The sequence below is a fragment of the Xiphophorus couchianus genome, chromosome 2 (genome assembly GCF_001444195.1).
Source record: "Xiphophorus couchianus chromosome 2, X_couchianus-1.0, whole genome shotgun sequence".
Classification (NCBI taxonomy): domain Eukaryota; kingdom Metazoa; phylum Chordata; class Actinopteri; order Cyprinodontiformes; family Poeciliidae; genus Xiphophorus; species Xiphophorus couchianus.
The window spans coordinates 912,963-928,738 of NC_040229.1; the positions used below are offsets into that span (position 1 = coordinate 912,963).

The following is a 15,776-nucleotide window of genomic DNA, read 5'->3' on the forward strand; positions in this document are numbered from 1 at the left end:
CAAAATGTAAAGTTATGAGGAAAAAGTCTGACCTCTAACTGTAAACAAAGAATTTTATATTAAATAAGTTTTGTTTTACAAGCAGGAAACCATCACAGACTAATTCACAGAGTCTCCTGTAAAAAAAAACAACTGAAAACTATATTGAAGATTAAAAGCCAAACACTCAGAAGTCATTGACAAATATTTTATTGAAAAGGTTTTTATCTTCAATGATTGTACACAATGTGCCAGAGAACAAACAGGATAAATTCAAGTTCTTCATAAACCAGAGTAACACTTTAAACCTTCATCACAAACTAAAACCGGTTTCAGGCTCGATTTAAGTGCAATTTAAACACGCAGGCGTTTCAGCAAAGTGCAAGAAGAACCACAAGAATAAACGAGTAAAAAAATAAATGCATTTGTGTTGCATGGTCAGTTCAAGACAGGCGAGTCTTTTCATTCTACACACATACAAAACCTGCAACATGTGAGGTTTGGCATTTTATGCATGTTTTACCCAAAAGTTGACCTTCCACACTAGCTTTTGTTTTAATATCTCGCCATTATGAGGGCAAAGGTCATCAGAGCCAGAGAGTAGCCAGATTTGGTGGAGGAGCTTGCCTTCGGCTGCGTTGAGACCGGCTGTGACGGCTGGGTGCTTCGATACACATCAACCATCAGAGAAGTGGAGTCTTTGATGAGCAGGCTTGTGCTGAAGAGGTCGATCTGAAGGGAGGATGGACAATGCTTAGCCTCATGGGAAGAAACCACTCTGTAGGATCCAAATCAGAACCTCCCTTATGGAGACACTCACCAAGTTTTTGCTGACTTTAATCGGTTCTTTGAACACGGTCCAAACTACGGCCTCGTCACAGGTGGGAGTGGTCAGGGAACCGAGGTAGCGATAGTAATTGGCTCGGTTCACGCCAGAAAGGAGATCGTCTAGAGAAATATTATCTGGGATTTTGATAATCACACCTGAGGAGAGAAATGAGCATCAAAGTGAGGCGCTCAAAAACAAATGAGCTTTACCACACTGCCCCCTGGTGGTCGGTGAGGTACTGCATGTAAACGACGGTTTAATGTCAACGCGAGACGCCTACAGTTCGCTTATCAAAAGATTATGTTTAAAGATAATAATGATGGATAAGTGGCTTAAAACTCAGTCACTCAAAAGAAAAACAGTCATACCTGCTGAATGTGTCGTTCAGGAGCAACTCGATTCTTTTGAACGGCTCTGCGCCGGAGAACAAGTCTCACTTGGTGAGAACTGTTACAACTTTGCCTTCTAACGCTTTTCAACAGCTGTTATTTTTATTTCATACAACTGACGGAACTAAGTGGTTAATTATTATATTTAATGGTGCAGAAGAAGATTTTTGTTTCTGCCAAAGCAACTCAATTTTATTTTTCTTCTATTATACGTCTAAATTACAAATAGGCCTAAAATGTTATTAATGGACACAACACGACTTTTTAACTTCCATGTAGAAACTTATAATTAACGTTTTCAGAATCTGTAAATAACTCAAAACGCCATGAGTTTACGTCTATGTGTCACATTTACAAAACAGCCTCACCATTCTTATTAATGAACAAAGAAAAGAACAGAGACTCATATTTTCATTTCGGCTTGTATATATTAAGATCTGTTATTGTGGGGCAATTTCAAGTTAGGTGGTTTGTTAAATAGGTTAAGTTGTGCTCAGCCTGAAGAAGTTTGTGAAACACTGCCACAGCTTACCAGCATTTGAGATATTTGAGAAGTAGGAGGTCAAAGTCTTCCAGCTGGCTGGCTGATCATCTACACCTGTCAGCTCCTTTAAAAGTGAAGAGAGATGCTGATAAAGCAGCTACAGAAAATTTTTTAAGAAGTTCTCAAGCTTGAGGTCATCTCTGCTCACCTCAATAAAGAAACCGAGAGCAGCGAGTCCTTCAGAATCCTTCACAGCAAGGGTGGCGTTCCGGTTGTAGGTCGACTTGCTGTTTACAATGTGAAGCTGAAGGAGGAATGAAAACAAAATATGTTTTTAAAGAAAGTTAACACACACGAGGCTCCAAAGTTAGCATAAAGATTAGAAATACCTCCATGGGGAAGCGCTTGCCGTCCACAGTGTGTTCTGATCCGGGTTCAGCCGTGCCTTTTCCCCAGTGAAGGTGGGCCTGCAGGCTTTCGTAGCTCTCAGACAGGCCTCCTCCTGAGATCTTGATGCCAGTATTGAAGGTCACTTTGACTGGAAGAATAAAAGGAAATGAAGATAAGATAAGAACAATATCCAGTGTCCTCTGATCCCCCCTCTGGCTCCGCCCCTGGTTAAAACTATGCTCCATGGGGGCGTGCAGTGGTGGCGCAAGGGGTTAGCTCGTCCTGGAGGCCTTAGTCCTCGACGCGGACGTCGCGGGTTCGACTCCCAGCGACCTTTGCCGCATGTCTCCCCCTCCTCCCCGCCCTCTCTCCTGTCTGCCTACTGTCACAAAAAATACGAGCAAAAACTCTTCGGAGAAAAAACCCCAACAAACTACGCTCCATGAAGTGCATTAACTCACAACAGCCCTCAAAACTGACTTTGCTTACCGTCACTTTACAGTTTTTGTTGCGTCCTCGGTCTTTCTGTCAACACAATGAGAAGTTGACGCTGCTCCGTCATGCTCCGATATTAAGGTGAAACTTAAACCTGTCGAGTGTTCATATCTCAAAACAGAACCGCAAAAAATGCATTTTACATCCCACACCGGACTCTGTTTCTTCTGTTCTCCCTTCACGTTCTGTCATGGCCGCCATCTTTAATCCAACATCAACGGCTCCGCTAAATGATAACCAGCGGCGCCCTCTGCTGGATGGCGGTCAAACTACAACAGTAAATGAAGGTCTAAGGCTCATTTATTAGTTAATCGGTTGGAACTAATTTTAATTATATAAAGGATTAATCATCCCAACAACTAAATGTTTCTATTAGGTCAAAGTTGACATATGATCTGTTTGTTATTATGTGTAGATATCTGACTAGTCAGAAACCTCACTTCATTCATACAACACCAAACAAATTAATTTATGCAGCATTGGCAAATTGACAACTTACTAAACTTGATAAATTAACTTGTGTACTTAATTCAGTTGCTAATTTGGTGTAAAATGGTTAAAGAAATAGATTTCTGTAACTAATGAGTTCATGTAAATCTGAACATAATTACTGAACATTTTCCACATATCACAGTAATGAAAATTAGTGTTTCATTTGAAAGCTGTACGTTTGTTTATCTATTTATATTAAACTAAATGCCAGTTTACCGCGTCCGGAAAAAAAATATTGAATCTCTCAAGGTTTTTTATCTTGTTAAATAAATGTTACTAATATTTTTCAATGACGTCTTCCAGTTTAGAGCTAATGTAGTGATTCAGTGTTTAATTCACGCATCTTATCTGTCCACATAATAAAGTCTGAGTCCGTCGGATGCCGTATAATCTCAGTCTCAGTCCGGGATGCTGCGCCTTTGCAGTCTCTCAACATACCAGTGTCTCCGGTGTTCTGAATTGTGGCCAAGGCGGATTTGTTGTCATATCCCTCGAAGGTGAACTCCGTCAGGTTCTTGTCCTCCGTGGCGTTGGCAGACACGATGTTGATGGGCGACTGACGCGTCCCGTTGCAGTGCAGCGGGGCGATGGTCGGCCAGGTGCTGTCACCTGCGGCAGAGGCACGGAGCTGAGCGGCTGCAACGAAATGACGTTGGAGCGAACAGAGGAAACTTACTGCAGCTTGGATCATGGTAGCACCACGCTGGAAGAGAATTAAACCGGTTAGTAGGTTCCGGTTTGTAGAAATAGTGGTGAAAATGTATGTGCATATTATTTTATTATTTTCTTTTTTTTCTTACCTACGGTGGATGACTCACAATAAGCACCTGGTGCAAGGACGCACACAGCAACAGCTATTATTGTCAGAAAATTCATCTGAGGAAGAAACAAACATGAAAAATACGAATAGAACCTGGAAAAAATGTTTTATTTGCATTTAACAATTAATTAAATGCAAATAAATGGAAAATTAAAACTCAAATTTGCTGATTTGAAAGTGAGGAAAAGTACAAAGGTTTAAAAAGTCAGTCCAGCTGCCCCTACCTTTGCAGGTGTTTCCACGCAGGTGTCTGCTGTCCTGCCTCATCCTAACATTTTATAGCTTCTCATTTCTGCAGGAATTCAGCGGATCTTTGAATGACGTCAATACCTGATCGCATGACTTATAAAAGGAACAAATTAATCACATACATACCTAAAATACCTTAGATTGGTAATGTAAGTTGAGGGAATCTAAACTATTTAAAGGGGAAATGCTTGGTTCTTGTTATAAAGGCAGTGTTTTCTGTATATTATCCAGAAATATCTCTTTGGTCATTTATTTATTTTATCAGCAGAATCGAAGTTTAACCATAAACAGAATGTAAATTATTCTAAACATTTGCTCACTGTTAATTTGATGCATGATTGCAGAGTAAGCACGCTGGCTGCTTGTAATCTGTAAATTAACCAACTAATAAAAAAAAGAAACATTAGCTGGAGATTTTACTTGTTTTAGATTGTTAAGATAGGAGACTGGAAATGGACTTTATTGTCACAGAGAATGGAAATTCAGCAGAATCAAGAAAGAGGCTCACATTAAAGGTCCAAATGTGAAAACATGTTCATATATTCTTAACTCGATTTCTTCACTGCATGTTTATGTCTGTTTGTGAAAGGTTGAGATGGAGCTGCATGAAAATGACCTCCACTATTCAGACCAACACAAAAAAGAATCAAAACTGTCAGATGATTTTATTACCTTGTGAAAATAACTTAAATAGTTTGGATGTATTCTTTCTTTCTTATGTAAAGTTTTTGTTTATATCTTAGATGGGATGAAGGAGATGGAAATCCCATGTTTGACGTGTTTTACTTTTGCATTTTGCACATTGGTTTGTGGTGGATTTCTATCCTAAAGAAAAAGATATAAAACTTCAGATATCTCACAAACCGTATGAAAACCGTAGGTTAAAGCAGAAAGTACGGTGGCCACCTTAAGAAAGACTTTCAGTATTAAATTATACAGCATGAACTGATCAGTACATTATTGCAAGAGAACGCCAAAGAAAGTTTTCTCTATGTCCTTTACGGGGTTCCGTAGGAAACACCTGATGCTGGTTGCTTTATGATAAAAATGTGTTTTTTCTCCATAATATCCACTATATTCTGGAACAACATGGACCTGAAAATGTCTTTGCTTTTGCTCGTCATGAGAAACGTTTTTAAAAAATCATCAATTAGAATTAAAAAGTTAACACAACCTACTGCTGTAAGTTTATCTTTCCCAAAATCAAACATTTAGGTTCAAAATCTAAAACTCAATAAATTTATTTGATTAAAAGAGAAGATTGTAGACACAACTAAATGTTTTACAGTGTATTTTTTTATTTATTAGTTTATGGGTTTTTTTGTCTTAGATTTCAAAATAAGACAATGTCGTCGGGTCCGGGAGTCGAACCCGCATCGAGGACTCAAGGCCTCCAAATACGGGTCACGCTAACCGCTACACCACCACAGCACGCCCCAACTGCTGGTATTTTACCATAAATTAGAGATGGTTTTTTTAGAGTGTACATCTGCAATAATACACACATATGAAAATACTTCTGTGCTTTTCTAATTTGCAGCCAGACATGTGAATAGATTGACATGTTGCAATGTGGGGAAAGTACAAATGAATGTTTTATATATATATACAGTATATACGTATATACAGTACAGACCAAAAGTTTGGACACACCTTCTAATTCAATGGGTTTTCTTTATTTTCATGACTATTCATAAGGCAAGAAATCCCACTTATTAACCTGACAGGGCAGGTTGACCTATGAAGTGAAAACCATTTCAGGTGACGACCTCTTGAAGCTCATCAAGAAAATGCAGAGTGTGTGCAAAGCAGTAATCACAGCAAGCTTTGCAAACTGTCAGCTGCATTAAAATAAACATTTGCCTTAATAACACAAGAGTCAGATCAATGTAACGCTTCATCTCAGGAAACAAAAACACACCGCTAAGCATTCTGGGAAATAGTTCCCACTCTTTTTCTTCTTTCAGTTTTTTAAGTGCTAACCTAAAAACTCTAGTTTATTCAACTCTTGGAGCTTTGACAAAATTAATAAAAAGTTAACACAACTTACTGCTGTAAGTTTATCTTTCACAAAATCAAACATTTAGGTTCAAAATCTAAAACTCAATAAATTTATTTGATTAAAAGAGAAGAAGGTAGTAGACACAACTAAATGTGGCTCTGATGTTTTACAGTGTATTTTTTTTATTTATTGGTTTATGTTTTTTTGTCTTAGATTTCAAAATATTACCATCAGGTTTGTAATGAAAATAAATTCAAAGTCATGAAAATGTTGAAAGTACGCACATTTCGCTCTGGTGGGTTTTATGTTCTTAAATATTCTGTTGTCATATAAAGCTACTTCTAAGTACCTTTATGACAATAAATTATGCAAAAGAATCCCAGAGTGTAATAGATTCTACAGCCTGAAATAAAATGTGATAAAACATTTATATTAATTGTTATAATACATCCCACTATTTAAAAAAGTAACAGAAAAATCAGCCATTTTTCCTCCCCAGTTTTAACAGAAACATCAAAAATCACAAAAAAGAATTTTTATAAAATCTATTTTGTTTATTTTATAATATTTATCAATAATATTTGTATCATATCATTTGAAACAACGATACACAAGGCAGAATCTGTATTAATACTTAAGAAACGTTAAACGATGGCTACTTTAAAATCTTTACATTAACTTCTATTTTCATTTATTGTGCAAACAGCAAAATCATAAATATAAATTGTAGAGATGTGACATAACAAAACAGATTTAAAATCCCGCTCCACCTCTCAGGCTTCAGCAACATCATTACTACTGATGAAATGTTACGTTTGGATTTGCAAGCAGATAATCTTTAAGGAATAATTGTTTTAATTCACATTTTTAACTCTGGTTTTTCACAAGTGGACCTTAACAGTAGAGAGCGCAGAGGCATGGCAGCAGCAGGTAAACCCAGACGGGACCGGGGCTGGGTCCGGGGCCGGGGCCGGCGACTGGGCCGGGTCCGGGGGCTGCAGCCGTGGTGTAGACCTTTCTGGAATGAAGAGACTGACTGGGCCGGAAGACGTTGTGATATCTTGCATTCTCCGGGAACAGCGCCATCTGATGGAGTTAAACGTAACGTTAACACTTCAGTAGTGAGGATGTTCAGTCAGAGACGAAATTCACACAACCTGACATAAAGACATGAAAGGAAGAGACGAACACGGACAGAAAGATTTAATTCTAATTGATGATTTTTTAAAAACGTTTCTCATGACGAGCAAAAGCAAAGACATTTTCAGGTCCATGTTGTTCCAGAATATAGTGGATATTATAGAGGAAAAAACACATTTTTATCATAAAGCAACCAGCATCAGGTGTTTCCTACGGAACCCCGTAAAAGACATGGGGAAAACTTTCTTTGGCGTTCTCTTGCAATAATGTACTGATCAGTTCATGCTGTATAATTTAATACTGAAAGTCTTTCATAAGGTGGCCACCGTACTTTCTGCTTTAACCTACGGTTTTCATACGGTTTGTGAGATATCTGAAGTTTTATATCTTTTTCTTTAGGATAGAAATCCACCACAAACCAATGTGCAAAATGCAAAAGTAAAACACGTCAAACATGGGATTTCCATCTCCTTCATCCCATCTAAGATATAAACAAAAACTTTACATAAGAAAGAAAGAATACATCCAAACTATTTAAGTTATTTTCACAAGGTAATAAAATCATCTGACAGTTTTGATTCTTTTTTGTGTTGGTCTGAATAGTGGAGGTCATTTTCATGCAGCTCCATCTCAACCTTTCACAAACAGACATAAACATGCAGTGAAGAAATCGAGTTAAGAATATATGAACATGTTTTCACTGAGGCTCTTTAAATCTGCATATATTTAAAATTTGTAGTTTTTAATTTGTAACTGCATACAAAATAGACCAGGATGTTTCTGCTTATTGCGAGGGAACGCAAAGGAAATATTTTTGGGGGATATGGAGAAAAACTTTTCTTTTGCCTTTCCTGACATACAGTAAGGTTTAAAACTAATTTTAACCTCGTTATCTCTGTTAGCGAACGTCAGTCTGAATATAAAAATCAGCAGAGATGAGATCTAAGGTGTCATTGTGCAGGTTTGATGGGGAAAACGCAACAAAGGACAGGAAGCGTCATCGCTTATAGATTAGTAAAGAGACTGTGTCACATGGAGACTGGTTAGTCACCATGTGACTGATTTGTCACATGATTTTCGTCACATGATAATGATAACATCTGTCCTGATAGGAGCTGATTACACTCGTTACTGCAATTTCAACTAAACCAGGAAGACACAGATTTTACTCCTTGACTGTATTTACACTCGGTTCATTATTAGTGCCATTTAAAGGACTAAATTTTAGTTTTCTTTTTTAAGTTTCTAAATACTGACATGAAGATTTAAAGCAAATACAAAAACCAATGGGGTTTAAAACAGGCTGTGCTTCTTAAGTAATTTGTGACACTTTGATTCTGATCAGTTTTCTTCTTGCCGTTTGAGAATGTGCCACGTGCCATAAGAACGCCGCCACCATTTTTCACTGACAGCGTCAGTTTGCAGGTGATAACCTGCCTTTTATCTGCGGAGTTAGTTATCTCATCACATTACTTCTGCTGCGTGTGCACATTCCTTTAAAGATCAACATACATCAGGCTGGCATGTTTCACCTGGAGTTTCAACCTTTCAGTTCCTTAATCTTGCAGAGCTTTTTCAAAGCTCTAATGTGACCATGTATAAACTTCTATTTACATACAGTTACCTGATTTTGTTCTTATTCATCTCATTTTGCAGCTTTTCCAATGGGATTTATAAATTATTTCCTAGAATGTAATTAAATCATCCTAGAAAATAGGATGAACACACTAAATATTTAAAACTACTCATACAACTCAAGGTAATACTAGAGTAAACACTGAGATACTGTAAGGAGTTATAGGAAATTTCCTTCTTAAATCCTTGATCATACACCAGTGGTGTGTATCCATGTGTGAATAATAAAGATACCAAACAAAATGTAGAATTAAAAACTTTAGAAGTACAGCACTATACTTCAGTCCTGCCTGCACTTTACTGCAAAAAGACAATAATACAACTGACCCAGCCACTTTCTGAACTACTTTAAACTAAATTTATTAAATGTTCACATCTTTTGCACCTGACTCAACTTTCAATCAAGGTCAAACGTTTTGACATTGCAACAGATGCCAAAGTTTTTATGTTTTTGACTTTAGGTTGTGTTTTATATCACAAAGCCTTGCTGATGTATTCAAACACCTAGAGTTTTTACATATTTTGTTACAACCACAAACGTTAATGACTTTTATGCAGAATTTATGTAACAGAACAACACGAAGACGAACAAAATCATAAAGTGGAATTGAAAAGACGCGATGGTTCAGATAAAATTATAAAACGCCTTTAGGACCTGTAGGTTTTCTTTTTCTTTTGCTTCTTATTTAGATAAAAACGTAATAAACTTTGTGGCTGCAATAAACGGCTACCTATGACTTTAAAATAAGAAATGTAATTCTGTATCATAAAGCTTCAGCTGCGACCAAATCCATTAAATTCTCCTTTATCTTATGAACAGACTGTTAAATGGTGACACATCGACTGGGAATTGTTGTCTTCTTGTTTGCAACGAATCCCTCCAAAAAAAAATAAATAAATAAAAGCACCTAAAACATTCAATTGCAATAAATTCATTCCTGCGAAGAATACCGAAACTATAACATTAATTTCCTGGAACATGAAGAACTCCAAAATCAGTAATTCAGCTGAAGTAAAGAAAACGTCAGGAAGTCTGAATTTACCCAGCAGGTGCTGGATAAACAGCACATCCAGCAGGCACTCGGATCATTTGAGACATAAAACTCTGTTGCCACCAGTGCAGAGCTTGATCTACGCTTCATGAATGTTGGCATGATCAAAACAAACGCAATTTGATGATGATGTGTGTATTTTACAGCATTTTGGATGCCATTACCAAGGAAAATCCACAGATCTTAATCTTGTGTCCAGAAAGGAAGTGGATGAACAGATCAACAACCCCAGAGGTAACACTGGGTCACCAAAATCCAGAATCTGACCCAGAAGTTTATATCCAGCTTGTCAAAATGGACAAAAAATAGATCTATTTCTGAATGTAAAGTTAGTTTTAAGTTAGTTTTGTCTTATTTCAAGTTTTCTAAGATATTTGCACTAGAAACTAAACCAAAAATACTAGATAAGATTTTGTGTTTTTGCAGTGAAATGATTTTCATTATGCTTCCTCAGGAGTGGAGTCTTATGCAGTGAGTGAGCACAGAAGCCATCTTTGTTGAATGCATAACTGTTTTGTTTTTTTACAGAAAAACTGCACCTCCTTGTTTTAAGTCTAACCACAATTTTTTGCAATATTTAACTGCTCTGTTATTTTGCGATTTATGGTGGTTGATGGTGAAAATATGTTCTTCCCACCAGCTTCCAGCGCGTCAAAAGGGCAAAAAAATGTTGATCTATTCCTGAATAATGCTTTAAATTGTGTATTTTTGTTACTTTCAACTGCTTAAACCTTCGTTAAACCAAAAGATTTACCCGTATTTTTAGTATTTTTAGTGTCGGACGTTGGGGGTGATGAGTGAAACATACCAGGTCTTGGTCCACTTTAACTGATTCTTTAAAGATGGTCCAAACCACGGCTTCGTTGCAGGAAGGCGTGGTGAGGGAGCCGCTGTAGCGGAAAAATGAGTCACGGTTCACGTTGCCAAGCAAGTCATCGATAGAAATCTCATCTGTGACTTCGACTTCTGACTCTGTTTCGGAGCGAAAGATGCAACAGATAAGCGGATTAATGTACATTCTGTATTTTTTCTGTTTTCATTACGTAAGAAGGTAAAACCTCGCTCACCGATGTCTTTGATATCCGACAGGTAACTGGTCAGAGTTTTCCAGGCTTCCATGTCAGAGGCAGAACTCGATGTGGGCGACGTCTAAACAGAAAAATGAGACAAATAATTCGACTTTTAACAGAACGACTGAAATACAGCTTTAAAAAATAAGATAATAATAATAATGCCTTACTGTTTCTGCAGGAACTGAGGAGGACATGCTTCTAGGAGATTGTGGAGCCTGAAAATGGATATGGAGAAAGTTTATTTAACAAATTTACATGAAGCAGAAAACATAATATGTCAACTGAACTGGCCTATTAATTTTTATCTTATCCTCAGAAACAGACAATTTCTTCAATTATTGGAGACTTTATATCTCATAAAGAAATCTAATAAAATCAGACTTGGCTTTAACCAAAAATTTCCTAAAATGATTATTTAATTTCTCTACAATAAATATGTTGTTTGCTCTCTCCTGCTTCCTTCACTGGATATCAGATAACTGAGAGAATGCTATGTACCGTATACAACGGGGGTAAGATAAGCCTTTCTTACTCTGTGCGCACCTCTTTGTCTAAAATATCACATGATTCGAGTTTACAGTTGACAGTCATGCCATTTTGTCTCAGCATTCCTGAGAGGAACTCACCCACTGAGGTACGGAGGCCAGTCTGACATGGTTTGGAAACGGATTAAAAAAAAAACATGTTGCATGTTTTTAGCTACATTGGAAACTTTAAGTTTGCTGGAGTCATTTCTGACTGCATGCATGTGTGGGCCGCAAACGGGTTTTGGTGAGGTTGGATGGCTAATAAGAGATGAAGAGATGGATCTCAAAGGGATTCTTCTATGGGACCCAAAACATGCACTGTAAAACATTAGAAGGTGGTTTAACGTGAAAATGAAATTTAAGTCAACAAGAAAATAATTTTGGTTTTAACTCAGAAATTAAAGTTCATGAAGTTGATTTAACAACCAGAGACAAGTTGTCTAAACATTGTTTTTTAAGTCCATTAATCTTGAATTGTGAGTTTTAACTTAATGCAACAATTTAAACAAAATAATTATTTTACAATATGCAAGAAAAAAAACTGCCCTCATCCAGTTAAAGAGCCACATTTCTCTATTATTTTACTCACAATATCAAGTTAAAATAACGACTTATTTCACTGTAGAATAAATTAACTTCTTGTTTTAAATCACATGAACCAAATTTCTGATCTGATGATGAATTTTATGAAACATCTCAATGAATTCAGCTCAGAAACATTTAGTGTGATCAGGACATTATCCTCAAGCTTTGCAAACTGTCAGCTGCATTAAAATGAACATTTGCCTTAATAACACAAGAGTCAGATCAATGTAACGCTTCATCTCAGGAAACAACAACACGCCGCTAAGCATTCTGGGAAATAGTTCCCACTCTTTTTCTTCTTTCAGTTTTTTAAGTGCTAACCTAAAAACTTTAGTTTATTCAACTCTTGATAAAAAGTTCACATAACTTACTGCTGTAAGTTTATCTTTCACAAACTCAAACATTTAGGTTCAAAATCTAAAACTCACTAAATTTATTTCACTTAAAGAGTAAAGATAGTAAACACAGCTAAATGTGGCTTAAATGTTTTACAGGGTATGTCCGTCTTTACCTCAATTAAAAACCCCAGCACTGCCAGGCCATCAGGAGTATTTAGTGCCTCCTCCAATGTTAAATTCTTCCTCTTGCTCACAATGTGCATCTGCACAAAACAAACCATTTATTGAATAAAACAGTCATAAAACAAACTCTCGTCTGTGTAACATAGTGGTGAATTGCTACCTCCATTGGGTATCGTTTCTTGTCCACGCTGTGCTCTGACCCCTCAGAATCGGCTGATTCGGTTCCCCAGTGGAAGTGGAACTGAAGAGTTGAGTAGACGTGATTCAACCCCCTGCCTGATACCTCCACCAGTCCGTCCTCCAACACGCACTGCACTGAGAGATTAAAAGCAAATGCGGTGGTTACTTAACGTTTTGATCCAAAAACATAGGAAAAGCTCAGAATTTTTAAGATAATTTCTTTCAAAAGAGACTAAAAACACGTCTTACCTGCAGTAGGTAACCCTATTGATATGCTGACTTACACTGCAAAAACACAAAATCCTACCAAGTATTTTTGTTTTCAAATGAAAATATGAAACATGCGAAATATGTAAACTTGAAATTAGACAAAACTAACTTACAAGTAACTCTTCAGCAAGCTATACGAGCTTGCTTTTAAATAATTCCTTAATGTAATGAGAAAGTTGGAGATCCACTGGCACCGTTACCTAGCAACGCCCGCCAAGCCCTGCCTGTCACCTAGCAACCACGTACAAGTTCCACTGGCAGATTAATTCACTTATAAAAAGACTATTTTTTCCAGAAGTGAAATAATCTGGAACTAGTACTTTAGTTTTGTCTTATTTCAAGTGTGCCAAGATATTTGTAAAAACTAGACAAAAACGCCTGGGAAGATTTTGTGTTTTTACAGTGTAGCATAAATCTAAAATAGTTGCACTTGGAGGCTAAAACATACAGCAAGTATGAGAGAGACCCGGACCGAAGCTGACTTCTACCGTCTCAAAAATGTCATAGCTGTAACTGTAGTCATGTTTCAAAGTCAAGTAAAGTTTTTCTGGTCACAATAACAGACAATTATTGTAAAAAAAAAAATAAGTGTTCCGCTCAACTTATTTATTTTTTTTCTTACAACATTGTGACTGCTCCTTAACTTCAGATTTGTTATGTGAATGTTTTTTAGCATCTACATTTGATCGAAGGTCTCTAGTCCTCATCCTGAAAATCCACTGCAGGTCTGAGAAGCAAACCTGAATCACCTGGATGGCTTGTTACCCGGCCTTTGCCAAACTTGAAAGCATGTCAAAGTGGAGATTCAACCATTTGATGCAGCTGTTTTTTGCAGCAGGGATGCATCTAAAACTTGCAGGGCGGTACAACTGGAGGACAGTAACCACGTTTAAAAAACAAAACAATCCAAACCTGTGTGGCCTGTGTTGGTGATAGACTTTATGGCATGTTTGTTGTCAAAATTAGTAAAGGTGAAGGAACTGAGATTTTCATTCTCCACAACGCTGTCAGTGCTGATGTCGATGGGTGACTGGCTTTCACCACCACAGTAGGAGCCGGGCAGATTAGACCAATGAGACGGCGTGTAATCTGGAGTTAGAAAAAAAAAAACTATCTGAATGTCAGTAAGCTCAGGATTATAATATTAAACTATATTCCACATGGTCGATACATACCACAGTGGTCCTCATAGCACCACAGATGAGCTAAAGATGGAAAAAACAGACATATTTAACCAGAACAATAATAACAATCAAAGACTGAAAGATTACAACATATATTTTTGTCTTTAAAGTAGCTACAAATGTGAACATTTCAGACTTTTCAGCTCAATTTAGAAGAAAGAATTAGCTTGCAATAGAGATTAAGACTGCTTGGTGAACTACATGCTGACAGAAGTTTTCCTGACCATAAACAAGACTTTGGAAGCGATCCTGTAAAATATTTAATCACTATTTTAGGTAAAATTGGTACAATGTAGAGAAATTAGACATCTTCTGTCACAGCCTAGCTTTTAAAAACAGCCATCCTTGATTTGAATTTAATTTGAAAGAACTGTTCATTTTCATCTTCTTCTTTGCACCAGTTGTGTTGTGGATGTATTTTGTCGTGTCATGATCTGAACCGCCTGCTAAGTTGCTAGCACAGTGTAGCTAAGTGCAGTAGGAGGTTTTGCTATGGTGGTTAAGTCCTCAAAAATTAACTAAATCTTAAAGTGTCTTCATAAATGTTTACCAAATGTTTTTAGAAGCAAATTCTCACAGGTTGTTAACCACTGCTTTTCTAACTTTCTGCAAAGGCCCAGCTAGCTAGGCTGTATGTAAACTAGACAAGAAAGTTGCCATTCGGCTTTTTATTTCTTTTTTACCCTTAAAACGGCTAAAGTTTCTATGGTTTATTTAGCCCTAATAAAGAACCCCAGCCCTCTAAGCACCTTACTTCCTGCATAAATGCCCTCCATTATTTTTCTGTTTAGGCTATTATTAAACTATTAGCGACACAAATTAGCATCACTAAATTTTCAGCAATGTTGCTTTGACTGAGGCCTCTGATTTCACCTTCCAGCAGATTTTACCCTCATCCATCTGTTTGAGTTGATCACATTGAATGTTTTCCTTTCACTTTGTGTTGTTTTGTATAATACTGCCGTGTAATATTGACACTGAAATTGTTCTGATCCTGAACTACATGCTAACTGACCTTGACAAGCCAAAAGAAACAGTTTGACTGACCTGGAGGAGTTGCGGGGGAGGCAGTGATGATTCGTCCATTAAGAGGTTGTGTAGGTCTGTAGTTTGGCGCGATGTTATTCTCAGTGGAAAAATGCAGAAGCTGAGAACACAATAAGTTACTTTATTACAGATTCAACCGTAATGTAATGGTAAAAAAGAAAAGAAAAATTAACATCCTTGCAAGCCTATATATACAGTAATAAGCATTTCAGCACTGAAAATATACTTCACAGCTCAAGCCAAATCAAGTTTCTATTTTCACACAATCCAAAAACAAGTTCAAAGAGCTTCCCATAATAAAAATGACCAACTGCAATTTACATCTAAAGTAAACTGTTGAATTTCTCTGGGCTGCAGAAAATGTGTTTTTACCTCCCTTACTTTGTATAACATTGTGGGTGGTGGCAAAATAAACATACATCCTACTTTGCTT

General features: G+C 37.0%; 2 protein-coding genes across 5 annotated transcripts in view; both read right to left on the bottom strand.

Moving 5' to 3' along the window:
• Positions 1–15,776, bottom strand: part of LOC114135482 (carbonic anhydrase 4-like) — a 29,363-nt gene that overhangs the window by 5,420 nt on the left and 8,167 nt on the right. Inside the window, exons 9-17 of one of the 3 annotated variants that reach the window (XM_028002825.1) lie at positions 15,344–15,443; positions 14,288–14,317; positions 14,025–14,201; positions 12,823–12,977; positions 12,653–12,742; positions 11,197–11,244; positions 11,024–11,105; positions 10,765–10,928; positions 6,719–7,215 (exon numbers count right to left, since the gene is read on the bottom strand). In XM_028002825.1, the coding sequence (XP_027858626.1) occupies positions 7,024–7,215; positions 10,765–10,928; positions 11,024–11,105; positions 11,197–11,244; positions 12,653–12,742; positions 12,823–12,977; positions 14,025–14,201; positions 14,288–14,317; positions 15,344–15,443 (1,038 nt within the window). In that variant the 3' untranslated portion in view covers positions 6,719–7,023. Of the gene's footprint in view, positions 1–6,718; positions 7,216–10,764; positions 10,929–11,023; positions 11,106–11,196; positions 11,245–12,652; positions 12,743–12,822; positions 12,978–14,024; positions 14,202–14,287; positions 14,318–15,343; positions 15,444–15,776 lie in introns of those variants that run through there. The other 2 variants (XM_028002804.1, XM_028002814.1) reach the window with 2 other exon arrangements.
• LOC114135497 (carbonic anhydrase 4-like) lies at positions 174–4,231 on the bottom strand. 2 transcript variants are annotated; one of them, XR_003593604.1, is made up of 10 exons: positions 4,103–4,230; positions 3,859–3,934; positions 3,735–3,761; positions 3,497–3,667; positions 2,071–2,219; positions 1,890–1,985; positions 1,730–1,805; positions 800–963; positions 485–711; positions 174–446 (listed from the first exon to the last, which is right to left on the bottom strand). XR_003593604.1 is itself a non-coding variant. In XM_028002836.1 (9 exons), exons 2-9 carry the CDS (start codon positions 3,932–3,934, stop codon positions 535–537), a joined length of 936 nt encoding a protein of 311 aa, XP_027858637.1. In that variant the 5' UTR covers positions 4,103–4,231; the 3' UTR covers positions 174–534. The 2 variants fall into 2 exon arrangements, 1 of the variants encoding a protein (XP_027858637.1); XM_028002836.1 differs by having other exon boundaries at positions 174–711; positions 4,103–4,231.

Coding starts and splice junctions, on each gene's coding strand:
- LOC114135497 (XM_028002836.1), bottom strand. CDS start 3,934: ATGAATTTTCTGACAATAATAGCTGTTGCTGTGTGCGTCCTTGCACCA. Junction 2,220..3,496: donor TCAGAACACCGGAGACACTG/GTATGTTGAGAG, acceptor TTATTCTTCCAG/TCAAAGTGACCTTCAATACT. Junction 712..799: donor TTAAAGTCAGCAAAAACTTG/GTGAGTGTCTCC, acceptor TCCTCCCTTCAG/ATCGACCTCTTCAGCACAAG.